The sequence below is a fragment of the Podarcis filfolensis genome, assembly GCF_964270895.1.
Source record: "Podarcis filfolensis genome assembly, chromosome: 3".
Classification (NCBI taxonomy): domain Eukaryota; kingdom Metazoa; phylum Chordata; class Lepidosauria; order Squamata; family Lacertidae; genus Podarcis; species Podarcis filfolensis.
In genome coordinates this window covers 7,664,628-7,690,078 of record NC_139606.1, presented here as the reverse complement: position 1 = coordinate 7,690,078, position 25,451 = coordinate 7,664,628, and the positions used below count along the sequence as shown (strand labels likewise).

Genomic DNA, 25,451 nt, shown 5'->3' with positions numbered 1-25,451 from the left:
AGTGTCTGTACTTTTCTCTCTCAGTACTTACTTACTTACTTGGTTATTCCCAAATAACCGAGTTGTGCTATGGTGTTTGTAGAAATAGGTGTGTTTTATCCTTGAGTGACTTTTAATGTTCTTGGTGCCATCCTTTGCAGTTTCTCTGTGAGTGAAAAAACCCCAAACCCAAATCCTTGCAGATTAGACAGAGTAAAAGAGGGTATGAACACTTCTACTCTGTTGTGACAATGTGATAAGCTGGTGCTTGGGATTAATACTAGATTTGATTTGGTTTTATTTGAGTTTTTACTCCAGATGTTACTGTGTTTTTAATTGGTTTTGGGTTTTGGCTGTTCCATTATTGGTGTGTTGTATTTTTTATCCAGTCAAACCTTGGTTCCCGAACAGCTTAGTTGCCGAACAAATCAGCTCCCAAATGCCACAAACCCGGAAGTAAGTGTTCTGGTTTGCGAATGTTTTTTGGAAGCTGAATGTCTGAAGCGGCTTCCGCTTGAGTGCAGGAAACTCCTGCAGCCAATCGGAAGCTGTGCCAACAGTTTCAGGAGTCAAACGGACTCCCAGAACGAATTAAGTTTGAGAACCAAGATACCACTTTAATTTGTTACTGTGTGTGTGTGTGTGAGAGAGAGAGAGAGAGAGAGAGAGAGAGAGAGAGAGAGAGAGAGAGAGAATATGAATGACCAATGAAAAGGGTTAAAGGACCCTCTGGAATACTGTGGGAGGTAACATGGGGGAGAAATTGCAGGAGTAAGGGGTGCTAGGTGAAAATCACCACCCTTCCTCCAGTGAGAGCCTCTGCTAGAGACCCTTCCACCAATCAAAGGAGCTCTGATATTTGCAGGAAGGGTATATTTGGATCCAAATCACTGACTAGGCTCTCACTTTGACCAGTTACTGTGCTAAAAACCTCAAAGATGACTTAAGGGTGGTGCATGCTCATGGTAGCTTTGTGTACCCAGGTTCAGCACATAATTAAGCTTTGGGAACTGTACTGTGAAAAAGTAGTGTTTTTCTTCTGATCCACCTCCATGTTCTTTGCAATTAGCAGCTATGTTGGCTGCCAGCCACATAGAAATGTTGAGGATGTGTGCAGATTTAATAAAATAGCATAGCTTGTTGTGCAATTTCAAGTTGCTTGTACACCTTTAAGTGTAAGAGCAGAGCTATAGGATTTGGAGGCCCAGGTGGTATTGCCTTCACACCTTAGAGGTAATTGGGAGGATCTATGGTAGATAAAGTGATTCGAGCTGTGAATTAGGTTGTGAATTCTGTATCCGAAGACTTGTTAGCTGATGGAAAAATGTATCACCACCAAAGTGTCAGTTCTTTGGATAGGTATCTGTTTGGGCTGGGAAGACTGGAGAGAGATAATCTGAACCTTTAGAACCACAAGCATTGTACCGCAGAAGTGGTTTAGTCATGCTGGCCACATAACCCAGAAAGCTGTATGTGGACAAATGCTGGCTGCTTTGGCATGAAAGGGAGATGAGCGCCAACGCCCCATAGTCGCCCTTGGCTGGGCTTAACTGTCTAGGGGTCCTTTACCTTTACCTTTTTAGCCCTGGAAAAAGAGCACATCTGAGGATTCAGTTAAATCAAATGATTACCTAAATAGAATTCTTTTCAGGAGCCAAGAGCTTGTGTCTTTTTCTTTTTTTGTTCCAAGACTACCGTGAACTCTTATGCATTCTGCTCTGACTCAGCTGAAAGGCTACTGTAGAAATGTTCAATAAAGGTTATTGAGCATTTATTTTTCTAGAAAAAGAGGTGCTGGAACTCACCATGAACACCTCCCCTGTTCTCTTATAATGACAATGGCACCCACCTGAGAGGTGCTGGAACTCAGTTCTGGTGAGTTCCTGCTGAAAACAGCTCTGGAAATGTCATAATACAATAACATCAATCTAAGTCATTCTCACAATGCACACATTGAAATAAACAGGCTTGTTACTGCAATCCATTGATCTTAGTGAGTGTACTTTGAGTATTACCTGGTTGGCTAGTACTTATAGTGTTTCAGGGTGTTTTTTTCCATATATAGCGTGTAAAATCTTGAGATGTATTTAGACTTGAACCTGTTCTGTTCTTACATATTTTATATGTAAATTTATTTACTCTTTTATTAGGAATTTTATTCTTACCTGCTGATGCTTTTCCTGGGAATAAATTCAGTATATCAGGAATTATTATTTATTATATTTCTGTCCCACTTTTCCTCCCAAAGCAGCCCATGGTGACAAACATCAAAACATTAAAGCAATGCAATTTTACATAAAAAATAAACATGTTAAAATATTTTAAAATAATCATTTAGAGCATCTAAAAACATTTAAATAATAATGTACCTCAATTTCAAGGTTACTATTTCCAGTAACTTTCAGGCATTAAATGCTTAAGTAAATAGGATGTTTTTGAATAGTCAATAATGAGGGATACAGCTTAGCAGGAAGGAGAGATCGCCTCTGAGAAGGCCTTGTTGCAGGTCTGTGCCAAGAAGGCAGCAACCAGAGGTGGCATCACTACCTATTAATGACTTAGAATGAAATTTCTGGTGTATGTGGTTTTGGAAATAAAAACAGGAAACAAAAATAGATAAATAAAAGATTATTACTTAACTTCACAAACAGTCTATAAAGGTGCATTTTTAACTTTGTTTCCCCCTTTTTTTTCAGGGAAATGAGGCAAGCTACCCACTGGAAATGTGCTCACATTGTAAGTTCAAACCGACGTTAACACTTTTTTCTACTAAGCTATGATTTTGAAGCCTCTATATAATGTAATTGTAACACCTTTATAACTTATTTCATAATTGTATGTGCAGTTCTTAGTGCAGTTTTTAGTTATTGCATTCTTATAATGTATGCTTCTTCAAGTGAATGCTTGGGGTTGAATCCAACAAAGTTTGTGCACAAGCAGAATGGAATTCCACTTGCACAGTAAGACATCCTCACACTTCACAATCAATTTCAAAGGGTAGGGGATTGAACAGATCTTGGTGGTGTGGTGGGAGCGGGGCTGTGTGTGTGTGTGTGTGAGGGGAGAGGGAGATGAAATCCAATTGTGTAAGTGGAAGTACGCTTGCACAACATTGAATTGCACCCTTGCGTATTTATGGTAGAGTCTAAACCAGCAATTAAAAACCCATGCTAATGCGCAGAATGTGCATCTATTCCAGTACATCGTGTGTCATGCTAGCTGTTCAGCCTGAGACCTGTGAATGTATCTGCCCTCCACATAGAATCATCTTGCCAGACAGGGCTTCCACCTCACACGGAGACACACTTTTCTCCCCAAGGACTCTTCCCTCCCCCTGCTCATGTTGACACCGTATGTTTCAGCACACACACAACAGTGTTAGTAGGGCTGTTCATGCCCCCCCCCCATTTCAATATGGATTTGGTAATCTGGATTGGCCCTGGGGTGATCCTGACTTGATTCCAGAATTGAGATGGTGATCAGGAAAAACTAATATTTGCCAATCTAAACAAAAAAGAGAGACAAGACAATAAACTAACCACTGCTAATAGAATGAGGGCCTGGTAGTATAGGAAAGAATTGCACACACCAAGAGAACAGCTGTGCTTTCCAAAGTAGGGCCAAAATTGGAGGAATGTGTGACACTGCCCTAAATAAGATAAGACAGACAAGAATTATTATTTTTAAAATAAGAGGATGGGACTGCTGGTTTTCTTCCATCCTTTCTTTCCCCAATCAAACATGGGTATAAGGCTGGAAAAGACTAGAGGAAACTCAGACAAGCTGAAATATTTAACAAAACCACCAAACTAACGGATCACCAACTTTTTCAAACATTCTTATATTGTGACTGTTCAGCATTTAGGAGACACTGAATTTGGGCTTTCGAATAATATTTCCTTTTACTCTAGATCTCGGAGGCTACCGTTACCCCATGCACAGCACAAACTGGTTACACAGCCCCGGTTGTTAGGCTAAGACACCCTTCTGGGTTTCTTGAATATGACATGATTCTATGACATAAGAATGTAACTAAAGAACAGAACAGTTTTATTGGGTACCCTTTCAGTCTTTAGCCAGCAGGCCCAGCTCCTTTGAGTTCTCTCCCACTTCCCAATTTATCAAAGATCCATTTTTAAATTGTAAACCTTTTAAAAAAGGTTGCATCTTGCCTTTTGTCATTTATAATCACAAAGTTGCACTATCTAGGTTTCAAGCATCTGCACTGGTTTCTTGTAGTCTTCTGGCCTTGATTCAAGAAGTTCTACATACTGAGGGGGATCACTTTATTTTCCTGTATCCTGACACAGTCATTGAAATTGAGCAGTTTAGAAGCGAAATGGTGTGCAGGAATGCATCTTTCACAGTAATTCCTACAATATTCCTATAGGCATGGCTTATCTTCTTTTCACAAATGGTGGTCTGCATAAAATCACCAGTGAATTCATTATGATGTTTTGATTTGAAACAAGAATTAATAAGTTCTATCTTCATCATAGTAGTTACTCCTGCACATGAATTTCATAAATTTTGAACAGCATAAATATACAAAGAGGTGGGCGGTTTCCTAGCTCCAAATTATACTTCAACTTTAGACACCTAAAGCTGGGTGTCTTCTGAAGGCAGTATGAGGTTTTCTTTATTACAGCAGAATTGACTGACTGCATTTGACAGCCCTTTTAATTATTTGCATGATACATTTAATCTTTTTAAAAATGTTATGTAACTCTTATGGGAAAATTCCAGAATAAAGTTCTGCTAGAATTAGTACTCTGACCACATTCAGACAGAGCAATCTTAACCCTTATCTAGGGAATGATTGGAACAGCTGAGCCACACCACCATCACATTCAAAATTCTGGGTAAAAAGGGGGGGATGTTTTCAGGAGTGGTGCCAAGGTGCAGCAGAGGGACCCAGATCAGACCCCTTTTGACAGTGAAACATCTCCCCCATCATTAGTGAGCCTGGGCTTCATTTTAACCCCCCCCCCCCCGAAACAAACACCAGAGGGTTAGAATTGCTCTCTCAAACTACCTTTTTCAATATGAGAATTCCTTGTTTTCTCACAGACACATTTGAATTCTGTTCAAAGGAGAAGTAAAACTGTAAATATAAAGCATTTTCTGCAGCCATCGTTGTTTATAAACTGCTGTATGGCAGGTTTGGGTTTGTTTCCCTGTTAGATGCATGGCAGGTAAAGCTAAACTGTTTTACTCTGCCTTTCATTGTGACTGCAACTTTTCAGGTGTTGATTTCTTGTAACAGTTGTAGTTTAAACAAACTTTTAAAAATCGATTGTGTTCCACCTTTTGATGGAAATTTTTTAGCCAGACTTAGAAGTTTTTCAGTACTCATGCTTCTAGAAACGAGGTCCTGGAATGAGACCATGCCCATCCCATCAACCAAGAAAACAAATTTGATTTTCTTCTCTCCTGCAGAAAAGACAGCTGTGGTGAATTCAGTTCAATGCAATCTAAGCTAGTATCTGAATAGCACTTTTTTTATTTCTACCTAATCACAAGGAATTGAAATTGATACAAGATTTAAATGATTGAATTTCTTTTTGAATGATTATTAGCTGACTCCTTTTTGAAGATCCTTGATGATGTTATATACGGCTTAACAGAGCGAGTCTATGATAAAGCAGGATGGATGTTTATATAGTTGAGCAGCCATGTGACTAGAATTAGCTAGTATTATCACTCCTTTGAACATTTGAGTCAGCATACAGTAGTTTATAGTGAGCTGTAAGGTTAAATGTGTCATGGCATGCCCTGTGAAAAAAGGTAAGCAATTTGAATTGGGAATGTTTAAAGCTAACCCTTTTGTATAGAAGTATGTAGAGTTCCTATATACTTTTAAAGAAATACCACTGCATTACAGTAAGTCATTGCTTCATATAAAATAGTACAGTGAACTGTTTCTAACAATATACTTTTTTCTCTTTCCTTCCACCCCAGTTGATGCAGATGAGATTAAACGATTGGGAAAGAGGTTTAAAAAGCTTGATTTAGATAATTCTGGCTCTCTGAGTGTGGAAGAGTTCATGTCTTTGCCTGAGTTACAACAGAATCCACTGGTACAACGAGTAATAGATATATTCGATACAGATGGGAATGGAGAGGTGGACTTCAAAGGTAAGAAGCCATTCTCTCTGGATATATTAAATTTAATATGTGAAAGCAGTGTGTTCACACTTGGACTCTAGTTAGAACATTCTGCTGAAACTTGGCTTTTTGGTTTTTTCCAGCGCAATCCTATACATGTCTGCTTTTTCAGTCCCATTGAATTCAGTGAGACTTACTCCCAGGTAAATGTGTGTAGGATTGCAGGCATTGTTTGAATTAGTACATCCCATAGAATATGTGTGATTATTTGGTTCTTTGCTTGGGAAATGGTTCATGAAGTAAGGAGGAGGAAATGGAATAGTCACCATTTTGGGGTACTATTTTATGAAATTTATGTTGCTGCTCAGTTGTTTGGTGAAGGACCTCTAATTTTCCAAGTGCATAGAAAGTTGTCTTTCCTTTAGCATTATAGGGAACATACCAATTTAAATAATGGTATTATGTAGGATCATTTCCCTTAAGATCTAACTTGTGACTAAGGCTGCAGTTTTATCACATACTTATGAGTAGTCTCTTGAACCCAGAGGGGTTTGCTTCTGAGTAGGCATGCATACGATTGTGAATGCTGACAACTTATGTGAGGCTGTTAACTGCCAGAACATATTTAAAAACTTATTTTGGCTTCCACTTACTTAGGCTTGTTTGAAGAAAGTCATAATCCAGCAAAAGTTCAGCAATTTTTTTCCTGTTTTAATGGGAGGTATTTTAAACATATTCTTGATTCTCCCATTAATTCAATATTACTTAAAGGAGCTTTACTTTGGCTTCATAGAGTCCTAATTTGGGGAATATATTACATGACAGAAACTCAGCTCACATATTTGGCTATAGTAATCTTCACTAGTTATTGCTTGTCACTACAGGGTTTGACACACAAAATTTAGAATGTGAACATTGAAGCTCTTATTTTAAATTCTAAAATTGGTCACTTTCTGACCTTAACTAGGATGTGAATTTCAAAAACATAAATAGCTGCTCCACTGAAATAATACAATTTTTCTGCAAACAGTGGCTGGATCTCGTGCAGGTATACAGATAGTGGCTTAGGTCTGTGAGTTGATAATATGCAATTCAGAATCTCATCGTAGTAATCATCATTTAATGCCCTTGTTTCCTTTGTCAAATCTTAACTCTAATTTTTCTGTTTGCAGCATAGGTCCCAAGGGGGCAGGGTCTAGGAATGAGCAGCTTTCCTTCATACTAGTACTGGCTCAAGTTATTACCCAGAGTACCTGGGTAATGTGGAAATCTGGTGCCTTATTAGGATTATCCTTTCACCCATATGCACATCTGAACAATATTATCCATACATCCCCCCCCAACAAGGGAAGAGAAATAATAATAACCTGGAGTATATTTTATTTTAAGCATTTATATTCCACTTATTTGCACTACCAAGACACTTGGGCCTCCTGAGATAGGGCTGTATCTAATAGCACCTTCAAGCAATGAACTTGATCCTTCAGGAGGAACGCTATCCAGAACAGAGCACACAACCATTCCCAAATGAGACAAACAGTTTAAATAAAACTATGGAAGCAATACAAAGCAAGGGGTTCAGGAAGTTTTCTCCCTTCAGTTTTAAAGGGAAAGCATGCCAGGTACGGTAAACAGTAGCCTCACATTTGAAGATGGGTTTGTCTTTCCTAATACTCTACAACTAGATATTCCAGTGAGCACAATCCAGCTATACTGATTTGCTCTGCCTGAAGATATTCTTCTACCCAAGAAAGTATCAAAGATGTGCATAACTATGGAAGCCCTTTAGTTGTTATGTTCTTATATTGCAGGACACTTACATTTGAATATTTTAAGTCACCACCTACTTTTAATTCAGCCTTGACATAGTTTCAAGCTTTTGGATAAGGTTAGGATTTGCATTTAAAGTGTCGTTTGTGTGCAGCTTTTTAATGAAAAGCCACAATATTACAAATTAGAAGGATGACTTCAGCACTTAAAAATTACATTATTTATGTTTAATAGTTACGAGGCCTGCTGCTCACATGCAGTTTTTCTACATATTTTTACTGAATTTGACTGGTGCCAAACTATAGTGACTATAAATATATGCTTGTCTGCCTCCCTTGTTAAAATGTAGAATATTTTTTACCTTGGAGGGAGTAGGTGGGGGACTTAGAAGTCATAGCGTCGGAAATGCAGTCAACTTTGGTTGGTTTCATTCTTTATTGCCACCTCTTTTAGTTGTCATAATATCAAGCCTCTAACTGTGAGTTGGAAACTATGGGTGCTTTTAGTTGGGGGCGTTACCTCAAAAACTTCTTATTCAGATCCACTTTTTGGGTGTACAATGGGCACACAATTATCCACACACTCTCATTCTTTCAGTCATGATGTTCCTTGCTTTTACACCACCTGCCGTCCCCATGAGTGGGCAGAGCTTGATGAAACCATATGTAGACTGCTTTTCTCTCATTTCCTTCAGTCATTCCCCTGCCCTTTGCTAACTTTTTTTGTTCTGGTCATGCATGCAGATATTTCTATCCCTGTGCACAGATACCTTAAAAAGAAATCCAAGAAGTGCAAAAGAGCACAACTGTGAACATTATAAGCGTTAGCATGTTTCACAATAGGCAAAATGAAAGCAGGGGTGTGTGTGGAGGGGGGTAATGATTTCCATTTGGTTTTTCTTCATAAATTGATACTGAGGTCTTGTCCAAGACTATTAATTTATCTAACTAAGGCTTTTAGAGGGACATGGGTGGCGCTGTGGTCTAAACCACTGAGCCTTGGGCTTGCCGATCAAAAGGTCGGCGGTTCGAATCCCCATGGGGGGGGGTGAGCTCTTGTTGCTCGGTCCCAGGTCTTGCCCACCTAGCAGTTCGAAAGCATGCCAAGAAGTGCAAGTAGATTAATAGGTACCACTCCGGCGGGAAGGTAAACGGCATTTCCGTGCGCTGCTCTGGTTTGCCAGAAGCGGCTTAGTCATGCTGGCCACATGACCCGGAAAAAACTGTCTGCGGACAAATGCCAGCTCCCTTGGCCTGTAAAGCGAGATGAACACTGCAACCCCAGAGTCGTTCGCGACTGGACTTAACTGCCAGGGGTCCCTTTACCCTTTTAAGGCTTTAAGAAGAGTGATTAAGAGGTCTTTCACAACATTCCACTATACTGTTTTGAAAACTAGAAATGAGATTAGTCTCTGAGGAGTAATCCCCTACATGCTTTGTAGAGCTCATGAGAGAACAGTTGCTCTGAAATTTGCCTTCTGCAGGTGGTAGTTGGTGGAAATAGTTAGGCGCATCAAAACAGAATGGCTAGGTTATGCTCATGTGAGGAGCAAAACACAAGTAAGGGTATGGTGATAAGGGGCCACTGACCAAAACATTACCAAGCATGTGGTGAAATAGGCCACCAGCCTGAAAGGAGCTATCACACTAGCAGTGACTGTGTATATATTCTCTGCAGAATGGATAAATGGAAATCAAACCAAGAAAAACTATGGACTGGCATTTTAAATTACTTTGTGTGGACACTGCAAAAAGTCTATGGCAGCATCAGTTCCACCTGGAAGCACTCTACATATCTTAAATGAAAGCTGAGATTTTTATGAGTATTGTGAAGCTCATAGGATGCCGTAGCACACAAAAACATTGACCAACCTAGGCAGACCACATTCAGGATTGACTTACTTCGAGAGAATGCTAGACATGCATTACTGAAGTCCACAGGGGGTAATTGTATGTTATGTAATATGTAAAATATTTTATAAGTGTTCTTCTTGCCTTTATAGAATTTATAGAAGGAGTCTCTCAGTTCAGTGTCAAAGGTGACAAGGAACAGAAGTTGAGGTGTAAGTATCAGATATTTCCTTAGCTGGCAAATAAAGTTTGCAATTGAGCAGTTGGGGGGGGGGGTGTGGAGAAGAAAATCATCATTGAGATGTCTGTTCTGTAATAAAACAGTAAGTACTTTGAAATAACTTGAATATCATTTGAAAATCCTTAATTATGTGAAGAATGGAAAATTAACATACTAAATCTTTTGTACAGTTCAAGGTGAAATACACAGGCTTTGTGTTAGGAGTTGCTTTTTTTGTAATTGAAAGTACCTTAGTGGGTGTTTTAGATTTGTAGGTGCATCACTAAAGCTTTTCTGGCCCTGTTTGTTTTTTTCCCAATGAAATACTGTGCCTGGAAATATTGTGTCATTTGCCAATAATAAAGCATAGAATGATTTCTCCACCCCGCAGCCACCCATATAGATATACACCCCACTAGAGAATTCAGACTTAAAGCTGTCCTAGCATAGAAGGCTTTATCAGTTTCTCCTTCCCTCTGAAAAGCTGCTTCATAGGGTTGGGGAACCCTCTGGAACAGTGTGGGAGGTGGTATTGGGGCCTTTGAAAGCACGTCAAAGTGCAAGTAGATAAATAGGTACCGCTCCAGCGGGAAGGTAAACCATGTTTCCGTGCGCTGCTCTGGTTCGCCAGAAGCGGCTTCGTCATGCTGGCCACATGACCTGGAAGCTGTACGCAGACTCCCTTGGCCAGTAAAGCAAGCTTAGCGCCGCAACCCCAGATTCATCTGCGACTGGACTTAATGGTCAGGGGTACCTTTACCTTTAACAGGTAAAAATTGTTTTCCCAGACCCTGCCTGGGAGCAAACGGGGCAACTCTAGATCAGCAGGGGTCAGCAAACTTTTTCAGCAGGGGGCCGGTCCACTGCCCCTCAGACCTTGTGGGGGGCCGGACTATATTTTGGGGGGGAAATGAACCAATTCCTACGCCCCACAAATAACCTAGAGATGCATTTTAAATAAAAGGACACATTCAACTCAGGTAAAAACACGCTGATTCCCGGACCTCCTGCAGGCCGGATTTAGAAGGCGATTGGGCCGGATCTGGGCCTTAGGTTGCCTACCCATGCTCTAGATCCATCTCAATATGTTTAGTTAGAACTAAGACCCACTAATATAAGTGAAACATATTTCCAGCTAATTGGGTTTAGGGTTTCAACCAGTGTAACCAACTCTGAAAGGGAGTACGCCAGTCACTTTGTAGCCAGACAATTACGGTGACATTATACAGTGTTTAGGATTGAAATGGCACAGCTGATTTAATAGAAGCTATTTTTTCATATATCTCTGATACCCAATATGGCTGTAAAAAGACAAGATGTCTAGATGAAGTGTGTAACATCGATCTGCAGTAAAATGTTCCTGTCAAGTCTCTTCTTCACTCTTCCAAAGAAAATATAAATTTTAAAAAATACCTGAAAGAAAGTTGATCTTCTGTCTTTGGAACTTCACTAAGTGGTGAAAGTAAGAGCCTTGGCTTCAATTAGGAAACTGAATGAATGGTATAAATAAATGCTATAAATACTCATTGACTTAGCTGCTAAGATAAAGAATGATTTATGAACATTCAACTGCTCAGAAGTTATTAAACAATCAGAATAAGTCTGTTGTGTTAATAGAAAACAGTGCAGAAAAGGAGAAAGGGTATCACCAGCGTGTGAGAGAAAGAAAACATTGAATGGGCCACAGAAGTCATATTTGCTACTGAGCTTTTCTTATCTTGCAGTTGCTTTCCGTATCTATGACATGGACAAAGATGGCTATATCTCCAACGGCGAGCTCTTCCAGGTTCTGAAGATGATGGTTGGGAACAATCTCAAAGATACCCAGTTGCAGCAAATTGTAGACAAAACCATAATAAATGCAGATAAAGATGGTGATGGAAGAATATCCTTTGAGGAATTCTGTGCTGTAAGTTCATTTTTAGTAAAATATGTTTATATATGCATTTTTCATTTTCAACTTTGCCCTTGCAGATGATGTCGTTATTTCCTAGAAAATAACCCATTTAACTTATTCCATTGTTTTCTTCGACATTCGTCTTCAATTCTTTACAGGATAACGTATTAATTTTGCTTTAAACCCTTCCCATTTTAAGACTCCTTATTGACTCAACTGTCCTCTGGCAGTTCTTTTCATTCACATCATATGGGCATTCTGGAGACTTGACATAATTATCCTCCTGCTACTGATTGCTTCAATTATCATAGATTAAAGCTTCCCCACATTTAGGTCTTCAGACGTGAGAAAAATTAGGTTGGCTACAAGAATCTGTTGCAAAACTAAGTTGTAATTTCATTCTGTGCTAATTATACCCACTTGGTAATTTAGGGGTGGGCAGGCCACTTATGACACGAGGTGAGCCATTTTTCCTCTGCAGCGTGCAAATCATACTACAAATGGAAATACAAGCCAATCGCTGCTTGAAGTTGCTGCTCAACAGCTTGATAGGCTGTGACTTCAAGCCAGTTGCCTGTACCATGTTCCCATGGAGAACTCAGTCGTACAGCCTGTCCAGTGGGCTTGAAGTCTCAACCTGTCCGCAGATAGGCAGCGGCTTTAAAGCCCACTGGAGTTCCTCTTGCCCCACTGTGCACACGGTCCGCTGCCTGTGGGGAACTCTGTAGCCTAGCTGTCCCCAGGCTTTCTCTCACGGCCGATCAGCAAGCCTCCATTGTCAATGCGCAACTGAGAACACACTTTTAAGGCTCCCAGTTGTACACTGGCAACAATATCTCTACCTGCCCCACACTTGATTCTGTGCTAATTATACCCACTTGGATTAATATGTTGGCAGGTGGTCATTTTTTTAAAAAAATTGGTATCGTTGGCCAAATTGGCACCCATATAGGGCCCAGTTAGGCCCACGAGCCAGACCTTTAATGTCATAACTGTCTTGCATACTGTTTTTGACTCATTATTTAGGGTTGTAGCCAAGGAAGCCATCGCTTCGATGGAAAGATTTCTGCTCATGCACAGAACTTTGCCTCCCTTTCCTTCTGCCCACACAAGCCCTGAAGGGTTGGGGGGAAACCCCAGAGCAGATTTGGGGTGTGCGCACTGGAGGCATGTGGGAGGAGAGGGAGGTATCTTTGCATGAACAGAAGTTGTTCCACAACTACAACCCTGAATTTATGGAAACGGACCTTTCTTGAGGTGAGAGCCTCTTTCTGTGAAGATCAGATCAGAATCAGTTGATTTAAATTACCAGCCAATACTCTACTCTCTTGCGAATTCTCATATAATATTCTTGTATCAACATTTCAGGTTGTAGGAGGCCTAGATATCCACAAAAAGATGGTGGTAGATGTGTGACTCTTTAGGACACCACCCAACACTTTTGCTTTCTTCTCCATCTCTGAAGATCTGCTCAAGACGTCCAGCAACGCTCTCTGTGTATTTAAATGGAAGTATTTTTCTCTGTGAAGCCACATTTTCCAACATGAGCCTCATGAAGCCAACTAAGTGTTATTGAACTTTTATTCTCTCAATAACTCAAGTGTAGCACTTTAAAGTCTGAAGGACAGCAAGATGGAAAGAGCATATCAGTGTGGTGGAGAAAGGGAAGGGGGTTGGCTTTTTAATTTATTTTTCTCATCTTTTATAACAAGAAAATATCTATCTATATATATGTGTGTATTTATATATAGATATATATGTAGCTTTCTATATGTAGTAGTTAAGTGGGCTTTAATTTAATATACTTGATTCAGAAACAAAAATAGAGTACAAAGTGCCAAGCAGAACATTAACAGTTCAATATATGGATATACATCTTTACTTTTATGTCACACAGTTTTATATATATATAGTAGAAGAATGTAAAGTTTTAAATGGTTGTTAGGTCAACTCTTTCCTTTTTCCTGTGACTATTTCAAATATTTATATATTGACTGGCAGAGAAAGCATTGTTTCCTGTTAATTTCCCTAATTACATTTTTGTAAGACAGGAAACTGAAGTTTGTTTATATACCTGTTGATATATTACCAGGGACTGCATCTTTGCTCGATAGCTCTCAGTACAATTCTACTTATTAGGATGAGAAAATGTAATTTAATGTTAATGCCAAGAACTAGTCCTTGTGTGCAAATAGGATTTAAAAGATGCTTATGGCCATTTCATCCCTTCACTTACTAAATGGATGCAGTTGCACATAATATACCCTTAGTAAGCATCAGCTGTGATCCATTAAGTCTAGATAGAACAGTTGAAAGTATTTGCATTTGTTTCTCAGCACTTAGCTTAATTAAGAATTTAGGATTAACAAGACAATTGTATAGCGTTCCCATTGCACAGTGAGACTATAAAACCTTTCTTGCCATTAAGTTATGTCCCAACCATATAGATTCTTTTATGCATTTAATGTAGTAGTTCCAAGTTGCATAAATAAACTGGTAATATTTTATATATGTGTATATAGGATTATTACAGATATTACGGGGGAAACATTAACCAATGCCATAGGGAAGGAGGAAAGCTTCACTTTATCTAAATTTATACCTCTTGTTCTTCTCCAGCATTTGGAGAGGTGTTTTTTCTTTCTTTCTAGATTTGTCCATATCATGACTTGTAATGGATAGTAACTTTATATGTGTGATATAAAAGTAGCGAGCCATGTTCTACAACTTTATATCATCCCTTTCCTTTTCTGCAATGGTACTATTGGCTAGAAGAAAAACATTCATTCGACTTTTAGGATAGTGCACCCTTTCCTGTGTAGCAGTTTTTCCTATTTAAAAGGTTTTATAATTGGCAATGGAAAGGGCAGGTTGTATGGACTTAAATCGCCTGCCTGCCTGCCTGCTGTAGCTGTTCCTTCAACTGAGTGCTGCACATCATGGGCTCTGTCTGTGAGAGAGAAATCCAGGTGCTTGGTGTCCTTGCATGACATGAAGTTTTGCATGTAGATCGATTTGAAACGTTCCTCTTGTTTACATGATTTGCATAATTTAAAACGATAATGTTGCCAAACTTTGGTAAATGTTAAAAACAGAGAATCTCCACTACATGTAACTTTCTTCCTCTGGATCAGTCCATGGCTTAGAATCCCAGCCAGTGGTGGTATCTGTTCCAGTGTCAACTGCCATGTGCTCTGCTTCAAGGGGGAACTAGTCTTTTGTGAATTTTTTGTACATAAGTATTTGTTACAAACATTTTAGCAAATGCTTTCTATTTCTTAATTGCTTGTGCATATCCTGGCTGGCGTTATAGAAAAATAGTGCTAACATTACTTTCTTATTGGGGGATGAGCCTTTTTTTTTTTTTTTTAGTTTGTGTGTGGAAAATGCGTTATGTTGAATGTTTAGATTTTCCTCTGCATGCTACATCATACACTGTTGGAACTATAGGAACCTTCATACTGTATGAATAAAAAATAAAATATTTGAACTTTACCATAGAATTGTTGAAGCTTCTATAGAACAGGCAAGTAAACGCAAAACTAAAACATTTCCCCTGATTTCAGGTTTAATATGCCAGTTATGTGTTTATGCATAAATCCCAAGAAGTATTTCACCAAATAATCAGTAACAGATATTCAGCTGCATCTGACTTACCGTATTTTTTGCTCTATAAGACTCACTTTTTCTCTCCTAAAACGTAAGGGGAAATGTGTATATGTCTTATGGAGCGAATGCAGGCTGCGCAGCTATCCCAGAAGCCAGAACAGCGAGAGGGATTGCTGCTTTCACTGCGCAGCGATCCCTCTTGCTGTTCTGGCTTCTGAGATTCAGAATATATTTTTTTTTCTTGTTTTCCTCCTCCAAAAACTAGGTGCGTCTTGTGGTCTGGTGCGTCTTATAGAGCGAAAAATATGGCACCTTCTTGGGATGCTACTGTTAGTCAAAACTTCCTGAACAAAAGTAACTTGTAGCAAGCTGGTGGAGATATATAAATAGTCTTACTAATAAGACAGTGGGATGTAAAACCTTAATCATAGCTTCAAGTGTAATTTGGACTACAATTTAATGTACACACACCGGCCATCAATACTGGCTTGGATGCAATGACATTCATGCATGATTAGAAAGCACTTCCTAAATGCAGAATAGGACACATTTCTCCTGAGCTACATTATAGAGTTCCAACACTCTTGACTGGGCTTTTGAGTACGCAGGCCTAAAGACCAAGTTCAGCACCCATGGAAAAGCTAAGCTCTTTTTGCATCCCAGGGGGAACACCAATACAGGAGTGAGATCTGTACCGTACCCCTCAGCATAGTAACCAATTCCTGTTCAAACTACTTAAACTGTGTTCAGTAATTTACATAAAGCTTTCATGGGGGTGCGAGTTTAACTGCTGCATCGACAAATTGGTTGAGGTGATGCATTCACTGTCTTGTCATTTAAAGCCCAGTATCTTTAGTATTAGGGACGCGGGTGGCGCTGTGGGTTAAACCACAGAGCCTAGGACTTGCTGATCAGAAGGTCGGCGGTTCGAATCCCTGCGACAGGGTGAGCTCCCGTTCCTCAGTCCCTGCTCCTGCCAACCTAGCAGTTCAAAAGCATGTCAAAGTGCAAGTAGATAAATAGGTACCGCTCCGGAGGGAAGGTAAACGGCGTTTCTGTGCGCTGCTCTGGTTCGCCAGAAGCTGCTTAGTCATGCTGGCCACATGACCTGGAAGCTGTATGCCGGTTCCCTCAGCCAATAAAGTGAGATGAGCGCCGCAACACCAGAGTCGGTCACGACTGGACCTAATGGTCAGGGGTCCCTTTACCTTTAGTATTCACAATACTTAAACTGGGGTGTGAATAATTATTGTAGGGTAGCTTATCGGGTGCATTGTGTCCTATTAAGAGGAGATGTAAATTAGCCATCTAATGCAGTGTTTAAAACGGTCATAGCCCAAATACAGTAAACAGACTATGGCTAGTTTCTAATTTCACGGGTATCCGTGGTGGAGGTGAGTTTCCATGTCAACACACATCTCACTGGTCCAACATCTGCTACCGAACACTGCTAGGATACAAGTACTATTATGGGATCACTGCACAGAATTATCAAATTGGACATTCACGTTGAAACACTGAGGTGTTAGGCAAGTTGGCTATAGCAAAACTTTTGCTTGCCATCTTTATTACATTTGCTCATCAGACAATATGTCTGCTTGAGAACACAGTTACACTCTTTCCTACACCCATGTTGGAGTGAATAGTTGCCACAGGCTTTTTTCTTCAGTCCCACTGTTTCTGTATACGAGTCATTGTACAGAAAATCCATTTAGCTTCAAATCCAGCATTGTTCGTCTTAAAACCTTTCTGCTGCTCTGCTGGCCACTGCTCTAATATTGCCATAAACCTTTGATGGAGGACTTCCTGTAGAAGAAAGCAAAGTATTAGTACTGCTGATAATGAAATCCAGCACTTAAAATGAAAATATAATTGATACCAATATTGATCTTACTAGACATAAGATGAACATGCACACAAAGGTCATGCTGCTAAGGAATAGGAAAAATAATTAAAAATAGATAAAACCATGAGTACTAATATATTCAAAAGAAGCAGCTTTCAAACAAGTATTTAGAGATGCGTAGCCCTGTAGATAGTAGTACAAAAGCCACCTCTGAACCTAATTTCCTTCTGTATGGGTACTAATGGTTATACCTAGCTCTTACTACCATTCCAGATTATTAAAGTCATAAGCAATTATTTCTGCTCAGAGATTTAAGGTCTCGGCCATCAATAGAAGCAAAGCCATTTAAAAGTCCTAGCCCAAAGCAGGGCTCTTTAAATCCAGATTTCCTTTTGTTAAAAGAGGCTTACCTAAGATGAGGTTGCAGATTGCTGTTCGTGCCATTTTAATGTTCTGGAAAGACCCTAAAATATGAACTTTCCTGTAATGAAAATAAGAAGTTTTACTTTACATGTGGAATGTACAGTATTTAGGAATATTTGACTAATACTTGAAAAAAATATTTTTAGTGACCCCGAAGGACCAAACCAATCTCACATTGGTAGAATCGGCACCTGAATGAACTGTGCCTCCATAAGGAGAGATTTCAGTCATCTATCAAGATGCTCAGCCCTTTCCAAATCCTAAGCATTAAAAGTAGCCATGGCATCGTATTGTCCTCATCTACTTCATTTCAGATCCACTTTGCTGCACTGCATGATAACAACCACACCATCTACTGTAGCACACCGAGGGGGGCGGCAGCAGAATCCATCTTACTTGGGGCTAATCCATTCTTTACTTAGTGCTATATAATACAGCTGTTTCATGAGGAATAATTGCCACAAGAAAACATACACAGCCATTTGAAATTGTTGAGAAAATATACCAAGAGGTTTCGTCAGCTGCATAGTAAATGACGTAGCCAGATAGCATCTTACTGCCTATTCAAGGTTCCCTACAATCACTTTTAAAAAGTCTTGTCTAGACAGAAAGTTGCACGGAAAGTACACCAATTCATATTCATACCACAGGAAAATGTTATAGGCTACTGGATTATACTTACGAGTCTGCAAGAACTATTCGTGTTCTGGTCACATTTTCAATAGTGAATTTTGTTTTTCCACCTTTCCCAGCAATTCTTCCTATTGCTCTAGAAAGATGATCTCCTTTTAATGGCTTGACTAAAGAGAAAAGGTCAATGTTACTTCATCGTACAAATTTTTCCAACTAGTCCGAAATAAGTTTGTTCTGGGCTCAATGAATGATATGGGTGAATGTGATGTTGCACAACTAATGCTCAGTAGCTGTGAACCGAGTTAATCTCTTGAATAGGAGATCACTGAGAACCACATGAGAATGAAATACCTTTAAATGTTTATTCCAAAATGAATAATCAAATTGAAGCAAGCTATTTGAAATTAGTAACACTTTGAACTGTTAACTGTTAAAACTAAGGCTGCAAGCTTTAACAGGGAGATCAGACAAATAAAGTTAAGGACACACAGGCTCTGCAATCATTTTATGTGTTGTTATAACAGTGAAGGAAAATGATATTTAAAACAGCCTTTCATTTTAATAGCGAGCAGTAGCGTTTGTTATTTAAGTGTAAGTGCTTACACATTCCTCAGTAACTGAAAAATGCACCTATACTGAGGTTTTGAAAACACAAGACCTTAAAAATGGAAGACTCACCATCTGTTACTTCAAAGGATTCCAGAAAAAGGTCATCTAATCTGATGAGAGCAAGTGCATCCTGGAAGAGAGTTGTGGAATTTGAAACTTTGTATAAGAAACAAAAAAATACTTCTCAAAAAAACAGTAATCTTACAGGGCAGGCACAGGACCTAATTAGGGACAGTATGAAAATTAGAACAAAAATAGAACTGACTGGCAGCGGCTTCTGAATTTTCCTTTGTAGCATGGCTAAAATGGGTCACCTGACGTGGGTGACATCCAGTGATTGACAGTCCTGTGAAAATGGCTCACGGAGGGTTGAAGAACCCAGGATATAAAGGGCGAGGCAATGTCACAACAGCAGGTGTGATGGGGACTTCTTCCTTTGCTCCCCCAATCTGTCCTATGGGGTTCCTCTGTAGCCTTCTTAGACTTTACCGACTGGTGGGGTCTGCGTTGCTCCCGGACGGGAGGAAGGAAGTCAAATGACACTGAGGTTGATTCAGAGAAAGTTTATTCTGCTCTCCGGATAGCAGAAGGCACTTGCGTGGTCAGCCCACAGCAAGTCCAAAGAAATGAGAAATTTCACGCAGTATATATATCCTCCAGGCACCCTCTCCCCCCTTCGCCAGGAATCCAAGCACATCAGCTTATACACGTAAGTTGACATCCATGACCATAAACACTTGTTCCTGTTCTGGCACTCTTGACCATAAAAGGTTGTTCCTGTTCCTATCTTGGGGCAGGAGGTCACCAACTCCTGGCGCCGTTCCCGGGTCTCTTGTCATACTTGACAAGGTCTGTGCGTCTTTGTGGTCAGGATGTAAGATAAGACCCAGACGTGCCATCCCTGCTCTACTCGGAACTGGCAAGGCCACTCATTGCCGTCACGGACTGATAAGGGAGAGGGCTTTGAGCACTTGTTTATACAGCTAGGTTTTCTGTTTATACATTGACTCAAGAGCTCAAGTTAATGCATTTTAGAAATGCTCCCTTGGAGAAGGGAAAATGTGGAGTTTGGGTCCCGTTTCAGACTGACTGCACAGAAACCAATTCCTTCGCCTCAACCCTTAAACAGATTTTTTGGGGGGGGTTGGTGGGCATGGAGAATGCAGGAAGAAGAAGGGGTGTCTCACTACCAAAAGCCCAGTGCATGGAGGACACCACAGTTGGCTATCATTTGCAGCTTTTAAAAATACAAGTTCCACAACAGGATTAAGGTATATTAGCAAATATTAAGGAAAACCTTCCAAAGTCAATATTAATCTGGTACTTTTGCTCCTATTTTTAAACCATCGCCTTTGTTTTAAAAACCTGGAAACATCCACTCTGGCAAAACATATTCCCCTTTTGACTACAAAGCACCCCAAAGAAAACAGCTTTAATAAATTCTAAAACAGAAATCATACATGAAAGTTAAGCACAGTGCAGGGATGGCTGGAACACAGCACAACAATACAAAGTCAATTTCTTCATTTGGATAACAGATTGTTAAATCTCCATTGTTCAAAAGACAAAAGAAATCCTTTACCCTATGCATGCCAGAGAATCTGCTTAAAAACAAGTAACTCACCTCAACTTGAAATCCAAGTAGAAAAGCTTTCACAAAATCAACTGCTTTTGTCAAAGCACCTACGTCTTTTGTTTCTTTACAAGTCTAGAAGAGAAAATAAGTTGTTAAGGTTTGGGCAATAGAGCGCTGGGAGATTTAGTATACAAGCTGCTAGTCTCTACACCATTCAACTTAAAAACCAAGCTCTATGCTTCCATTAACACAAAGGCACCTGCTACATTAACACCTGCTCCTCCTACAGAAGCATATGCTGACAACTCCCAACGGTCAACTTCACCTTACTTTTACCCATTCCTAAATCTGTATTATATTTACCCTTACAAAAACACTCTGCAACAATACATAATGATTTTGTAAGGTCATTTCAAACTGTTTTATTCCGCATTGAAAGTTAACTCTCCACGATGAACGGCTCAGATCTAAGTTGTTGTATCTTTGTGTTACTAAGAAATAAGTGAGGTTCTCCTGAGATTAATGGAACTTCCAGAGCACTGATTTATCCACTAACCTCAGTGACTCTGCCCCAATGGCCTCATTATTTAATTTAGCTAGTTAAACAGGAGAATCCATTCTGTCTGGATTTGGCTTTATCTGAGATCCCCCTGCAACTGTCTTTAAATCCAGCCCTATGGTCCACTACTACCTGTTGAACTTTTTCACTAGGAACTAGGGCCTGACCCTGTCTCCCACCCTGCTTTCGTGTCACGTCTTTTTAGCCTGTAACTGCTGTGTGAGCCCTTTTCGGCTAAAGGGTCAGGGGGACATGCTTTCATTAAATAGCAAATACCAGGTCCTCCTACTTTACAAAGCACCAGATGACATGACATGGGAAGAGAAGCTGCTCGATTGCAGGCAGTTCTCCTCATCTCAGAGCCAAAGACCTCATACAGTAACTAGCACCCCCCCCCTCTGCTACCATCAATTCTGCTCAACGCATTCTGGGCAGCAAAGGGCATGCTGAATTTGGGACAGCCAATTGTCTGCTTGTGACTAAATTTGCCCCTTAACTCATCGTTTCATTAGAATGGACATGGGATTAGTTCAGCAGTCAGGTTTTCAAGTCTTTCCTATCTATCAATTATTCCTCCTGACATGAGGAGACACAGGTGAAAGGAGAGGGGTAGGCACAAATGAGCACTGTGCCCCTGTACACTCTTTGGTCACGATGGCTTACCATTATACGTTCTAGGAAAACACATCCTACAGCTCACCTTTATCTCTACATTCCTTGTTTTTAAATTAAACCTAATTTGAAGCTGTAAGTGTTCTACAATAGGCGTAAAAATTTTCATCCAGTTTTCTTTCAGAGGTGTGTATCTGTTTGGTGGTACAGAAATTTTCCTCACTTCACCTTTTCCACCCTATAATAAAAGACCAAGAAAGAAAGGGGGAAAAAATGTTGGTTTTAAGCATTTTTATTATATTAACTATACACTTCCCTGAGAAAGCCTTTTTTTAATGCAGTATATAAATTCCTATGTGTACAAATAAAATAAGATCCCTTTGCACCAGAATCTAAATTGCATGATAAGTAAAATTACTCTAAGTGTTGAGTTCAATGATTATCTTAATGTTTTGCTTTCAATAACCTTAGGAAAACTGTGGCTAGTAAGCCCAGTTGACTTATTTTTGCTAGAAACTGTTGTTCAGAATTGGTAACTAAGTTTATACTGACCTAACAAGCAGTACAGAAACATATAAGGAAAATCATCCCATAACAGTATATTCTAGTGAAGACAGAACTTATTCAGAATGATCAAACAGAGTTGAGAAACTAGGCTGTATAGCACAAGTTTAGAGTAAACATAGTACATGCTAACACTTCCCCTACCTCTAACCAAGATTCAGGTTTGGGGAATATTCACATACCTTCCAAAATGACAATTTTCAACCATAATTTGTCTCCCTGCAACACCCATGAATTCAGAAATGGGGAGGCAGAATAACAGCAAAAACCTAGCCAAGAATTTAAGTTTTGATCATAACCCATTGAGTGACCTGCACTGGCCAAAGCAGGATTTGCATCAGAATGCAGAACCAAACCAGTGTCAGAAACTAAGAAACTAAGAAATATAAGTTAATCACCAGGTTACAGTTGCCACAACATACTGTTTAGTCACCATTCCCCCCCCACAATAAGGTTATTGTTATTATTATTAATTTAATTTCTATTCTGCTTTATATTTTAAAGAGAAAAAAATCAAAGTGGTTTACAACACATTAAAACATCAAATAAAACAATCAAGAATAAAATAAGGACAAGATGTCCAAAGATCAGCCAGCTGGCAGCAGTGTCTCTTGATGCCGGGGCATGTGGGGGCATGTCTGAAGCAGAAAACACACCAGACAGATGGAGATGTCCATTGCCAAAACTGGCAACAAGACATCTTCACTTGTTGGTAGCAAATGGACCCACACCAGTCGCAAAACGCAACTGGAGCCTGTGGAATTTCGAGCACTGAACCAAATCAAGGTCTAATCACAGTACCCCGTGTCAAGTAATTCACTATGATACAAGTGCCCATTACATCTCAAAACACAGAATCATAGAATTATAGAGTTGGAAGGTACCCAGGGGGCCATCTATTTTAATTATTGAATTTATATACTGCCCTTTACCGGCACGTTGCAGGGCAGTGCACAGAATAAAATCAAAATATAAAACCACAAAATACATAATCAAAATAAAAGCAGCAACAACCTAATACGCTCCCCCTACAAAATCCCACATTTTATAAGAGCATAGGGTGTCAGTCAAATAAACCAAAGGCATGGTTAATAAGGAAAGTTTTTGCCTGGCGCCTAAAGATGCATAATGAAGGTGCCAGGCGAACGTCCCTGCAGAGCATTCCACAGATGGGGAGCCTGTTCTTGTGTTGCCACCCTCCAGACCTGTATGACTCCTGGCACAAGGTGGGGTGGAAAAAACCGACTGAACTTCACTTGAAAATAATAGCTGCACCCAGGCCTTGCAATACCCAAAGATTTCCCATAACGTGATGCAAGATCTTCTCGTATGATCATTGTGCAGAAAGTGTAGTGCAGTGACTAATGTTTTCAACTCTTCGAAAGATTCCCTCAATGGTGTCTCTGAAAAATTTTACACATTACTTGGGAAGACAGGCAAACTAATGCCAGTGTACTGGACGAAGCAAAGATCAGCAGTGTGATTCTTCAACATCAACTTTGTTGGACTGGTCATGTGTGGATGCCTGATTGTCGTCTTCCAAAGCAACTACTCTAACTTAAAAATGAACTGAAAGGGTGCTGGTGGTCAACAAAAACGGTTTAAAGACTCTCTCAAGGCAAATCTAAAAAAAAAATGTAGTATAAACATCAACAATTGGGAAACACTGGATTGTGAGCGCTCCAATTGGAGAACAGCCTTTACCAAAGGTGTCATGGGCTTTGAAGACACTCAAACTCAGGATGAAAGGGAGAAAGGTGCTAAGAGGAAGGCAAATTTGGCACACCCTCACCGTGATCAACTTCCGCCTGGAAAACTATGTCCCTGCCGACAAAGGTCCGTATAGTTAAAGCTATGGTTTTCCCAGTAGTGATGTATGGAATTGAGAGCTGGACCATAAAGGTGGCTGATCGCCGAAGAATTGATGCTTTTGAATTATGGTGCTGGAGGAGACTCTTGAGAGTCCCATGGATTGCAAGAAGATCAAACCTCTCCATTCTTAAGGAAATCAGCCCTGAGTGCTCACTGGAAGGACAGATCCTGAAGCTGAGGCTCCAGTATTTTGGCCACCTCATGAGAAGAGAAGACTCCCTGGAAAAGACCCTGATGTTGGGAAAGATGGAGGGCACAAGGAGAAGGGGACGACAGAGGGCAAGATGGTTGGACAGTGTTCTCGAAGCTACGAACATGAGTCTGACCAATCTGCGGCAGGCAGTGGAAGACAGGAGTGCCTGGCGTGCTCTGGTCCATGAGGTCACGAAGAGTCAGACACGACTAAACAACAACACTGTGGGAGGACATGTGGGTCCAGAATCGGCCTCCACAGTCACTTACGGACTCGCTGTTAAGACCGTGTTCATGGAAGACCATCTTATTCGGCTACAAGTGATTGCCGTAGAAGTAGAATATGTGACTGGCGCAGGCATTGTGACGAAACAAACATGGCTGGTTTGTCTAACACATAGCCCCTCCTCTCCCCAACCAGATATGCCCTAGTCCCTCCCCAAAAATGATCCAGAGTCTTGGGGAAAACCCCAAAACAAATTCAAGGTGAGAGGAGCAGAAGGAGGGGAGAGCAACCCATTTTATTTGGGCTAGGGAGATGCTATCTGGCTACGTCATTTACTGGGCAGCTGACGAAACCTCTAGGTGTATTTTCTCAACAAATATATAAAAGGACTGGGGAGAGCAGGGTTCGAATCCCCCTCTCAGCCATGAAGCTCACTGGGTGACGTAGGGCCGATCACTACCTCTGACCCTGCCCTACCTCACAGGGTGGTTGTGGGGATTTACACGAGGAGGAAAACCACGCGAAGCACCTTGGAAGGAGCACAGCTCTATAAGCGTGGCAAGTCAATACGTCACAGAAATAAAGACGACGCCAGAGGCGGGACGTGGCCCCTGAGCCGCCCACGCAGGGCCTGGAGGGCCGGACTCGCCCCACGAGCCTCTCCCCGACTCACCCCGAGAGCCTCTCCGCGGAGAGGGGGGAAGTCCGGCCGCTTGAGGGGCGGAGGGCCCTCGGCCGTCTCCATGGCGCCCTCCTGGCGCTCGCCCGCGCGCCGCTTCCGCTTGCGGACCCGCGTGAAGCCTTCGCCGGCAGCCTGCGCCTCCATGGCCGCGGGAGGCTCCGCGACCCCGCTCTCGCCGGCAGAGCCCTCCATGCCGAGTCCGCGGGACACGCCGAAAGGAAGGG

The 25,451-nt window shown here is 40.7% G+C and overlaps 2 protein-coding genes across 4 annotated transcripts in view; one reads left to right on the top strand and one right to left on the bottom strand.

The window, feature by feature from the left end:
* Positions 1–15,319, top strand: part of PPP3R1 (protein phosphatase 3 regulatory subunit B, alpha) — a 39,315-nt gene extending 23,996 nt beyond the window's left edge. For all 3 annotated transcript variants that reach the window (XM_083606775.1, XM_083606777.1, XM_083606776.1), the window contains 5 exons: positions 2,676–2,715; positions 5,941–6,117; positions 9,860–9,919; positions 11,652–11,836; positions 13,193–15,319. In XM_083606775.1, the coding sequence (XP_083462901.1) occupies positions 2,676–2,715; positions 5,941–6,117; positions 9,860–9,919; positions 11,652–11,836; positions 13,193–13,240 (510 nt within the window). In that variant the 3' untranslated portion in view covers positions 13,241–15,319. The remainder of the gene's footprint in view (positions 1–2,675; positions 2,716–5,940; positions 6,118–9,859; positions 9,920–11,651; positions 11,837–13,192) is intronic.
* A 1,637-nt stretch (positions 15,320–16,956) lies between these two features.
* Positions 16,957–25,451, bottom strand: PNO1 (partner of NOB1 homolog). The gene is made up of 7 exons (XM_083606763.1): positions 25,219–25,451; positions 21,780–21,929; positions 20,569–20,652; positions 19,014–19,074; positions 18,385–18,502; positions 17,690–17,760; positions 16,957–17,239 (listed from the first exon to the last, which is right to left on the bottom strand). Exons 1-7 carry the CDS (start codon positions 25,417–25,419, stop codon positions 17,172–17,174), a joined length of 753 nt encoding a protein of 250 aa, XP_083462889.1. The 5' UTR covers positions 25,420–25,451; the 3' UTR covers positions 16,957–17,171.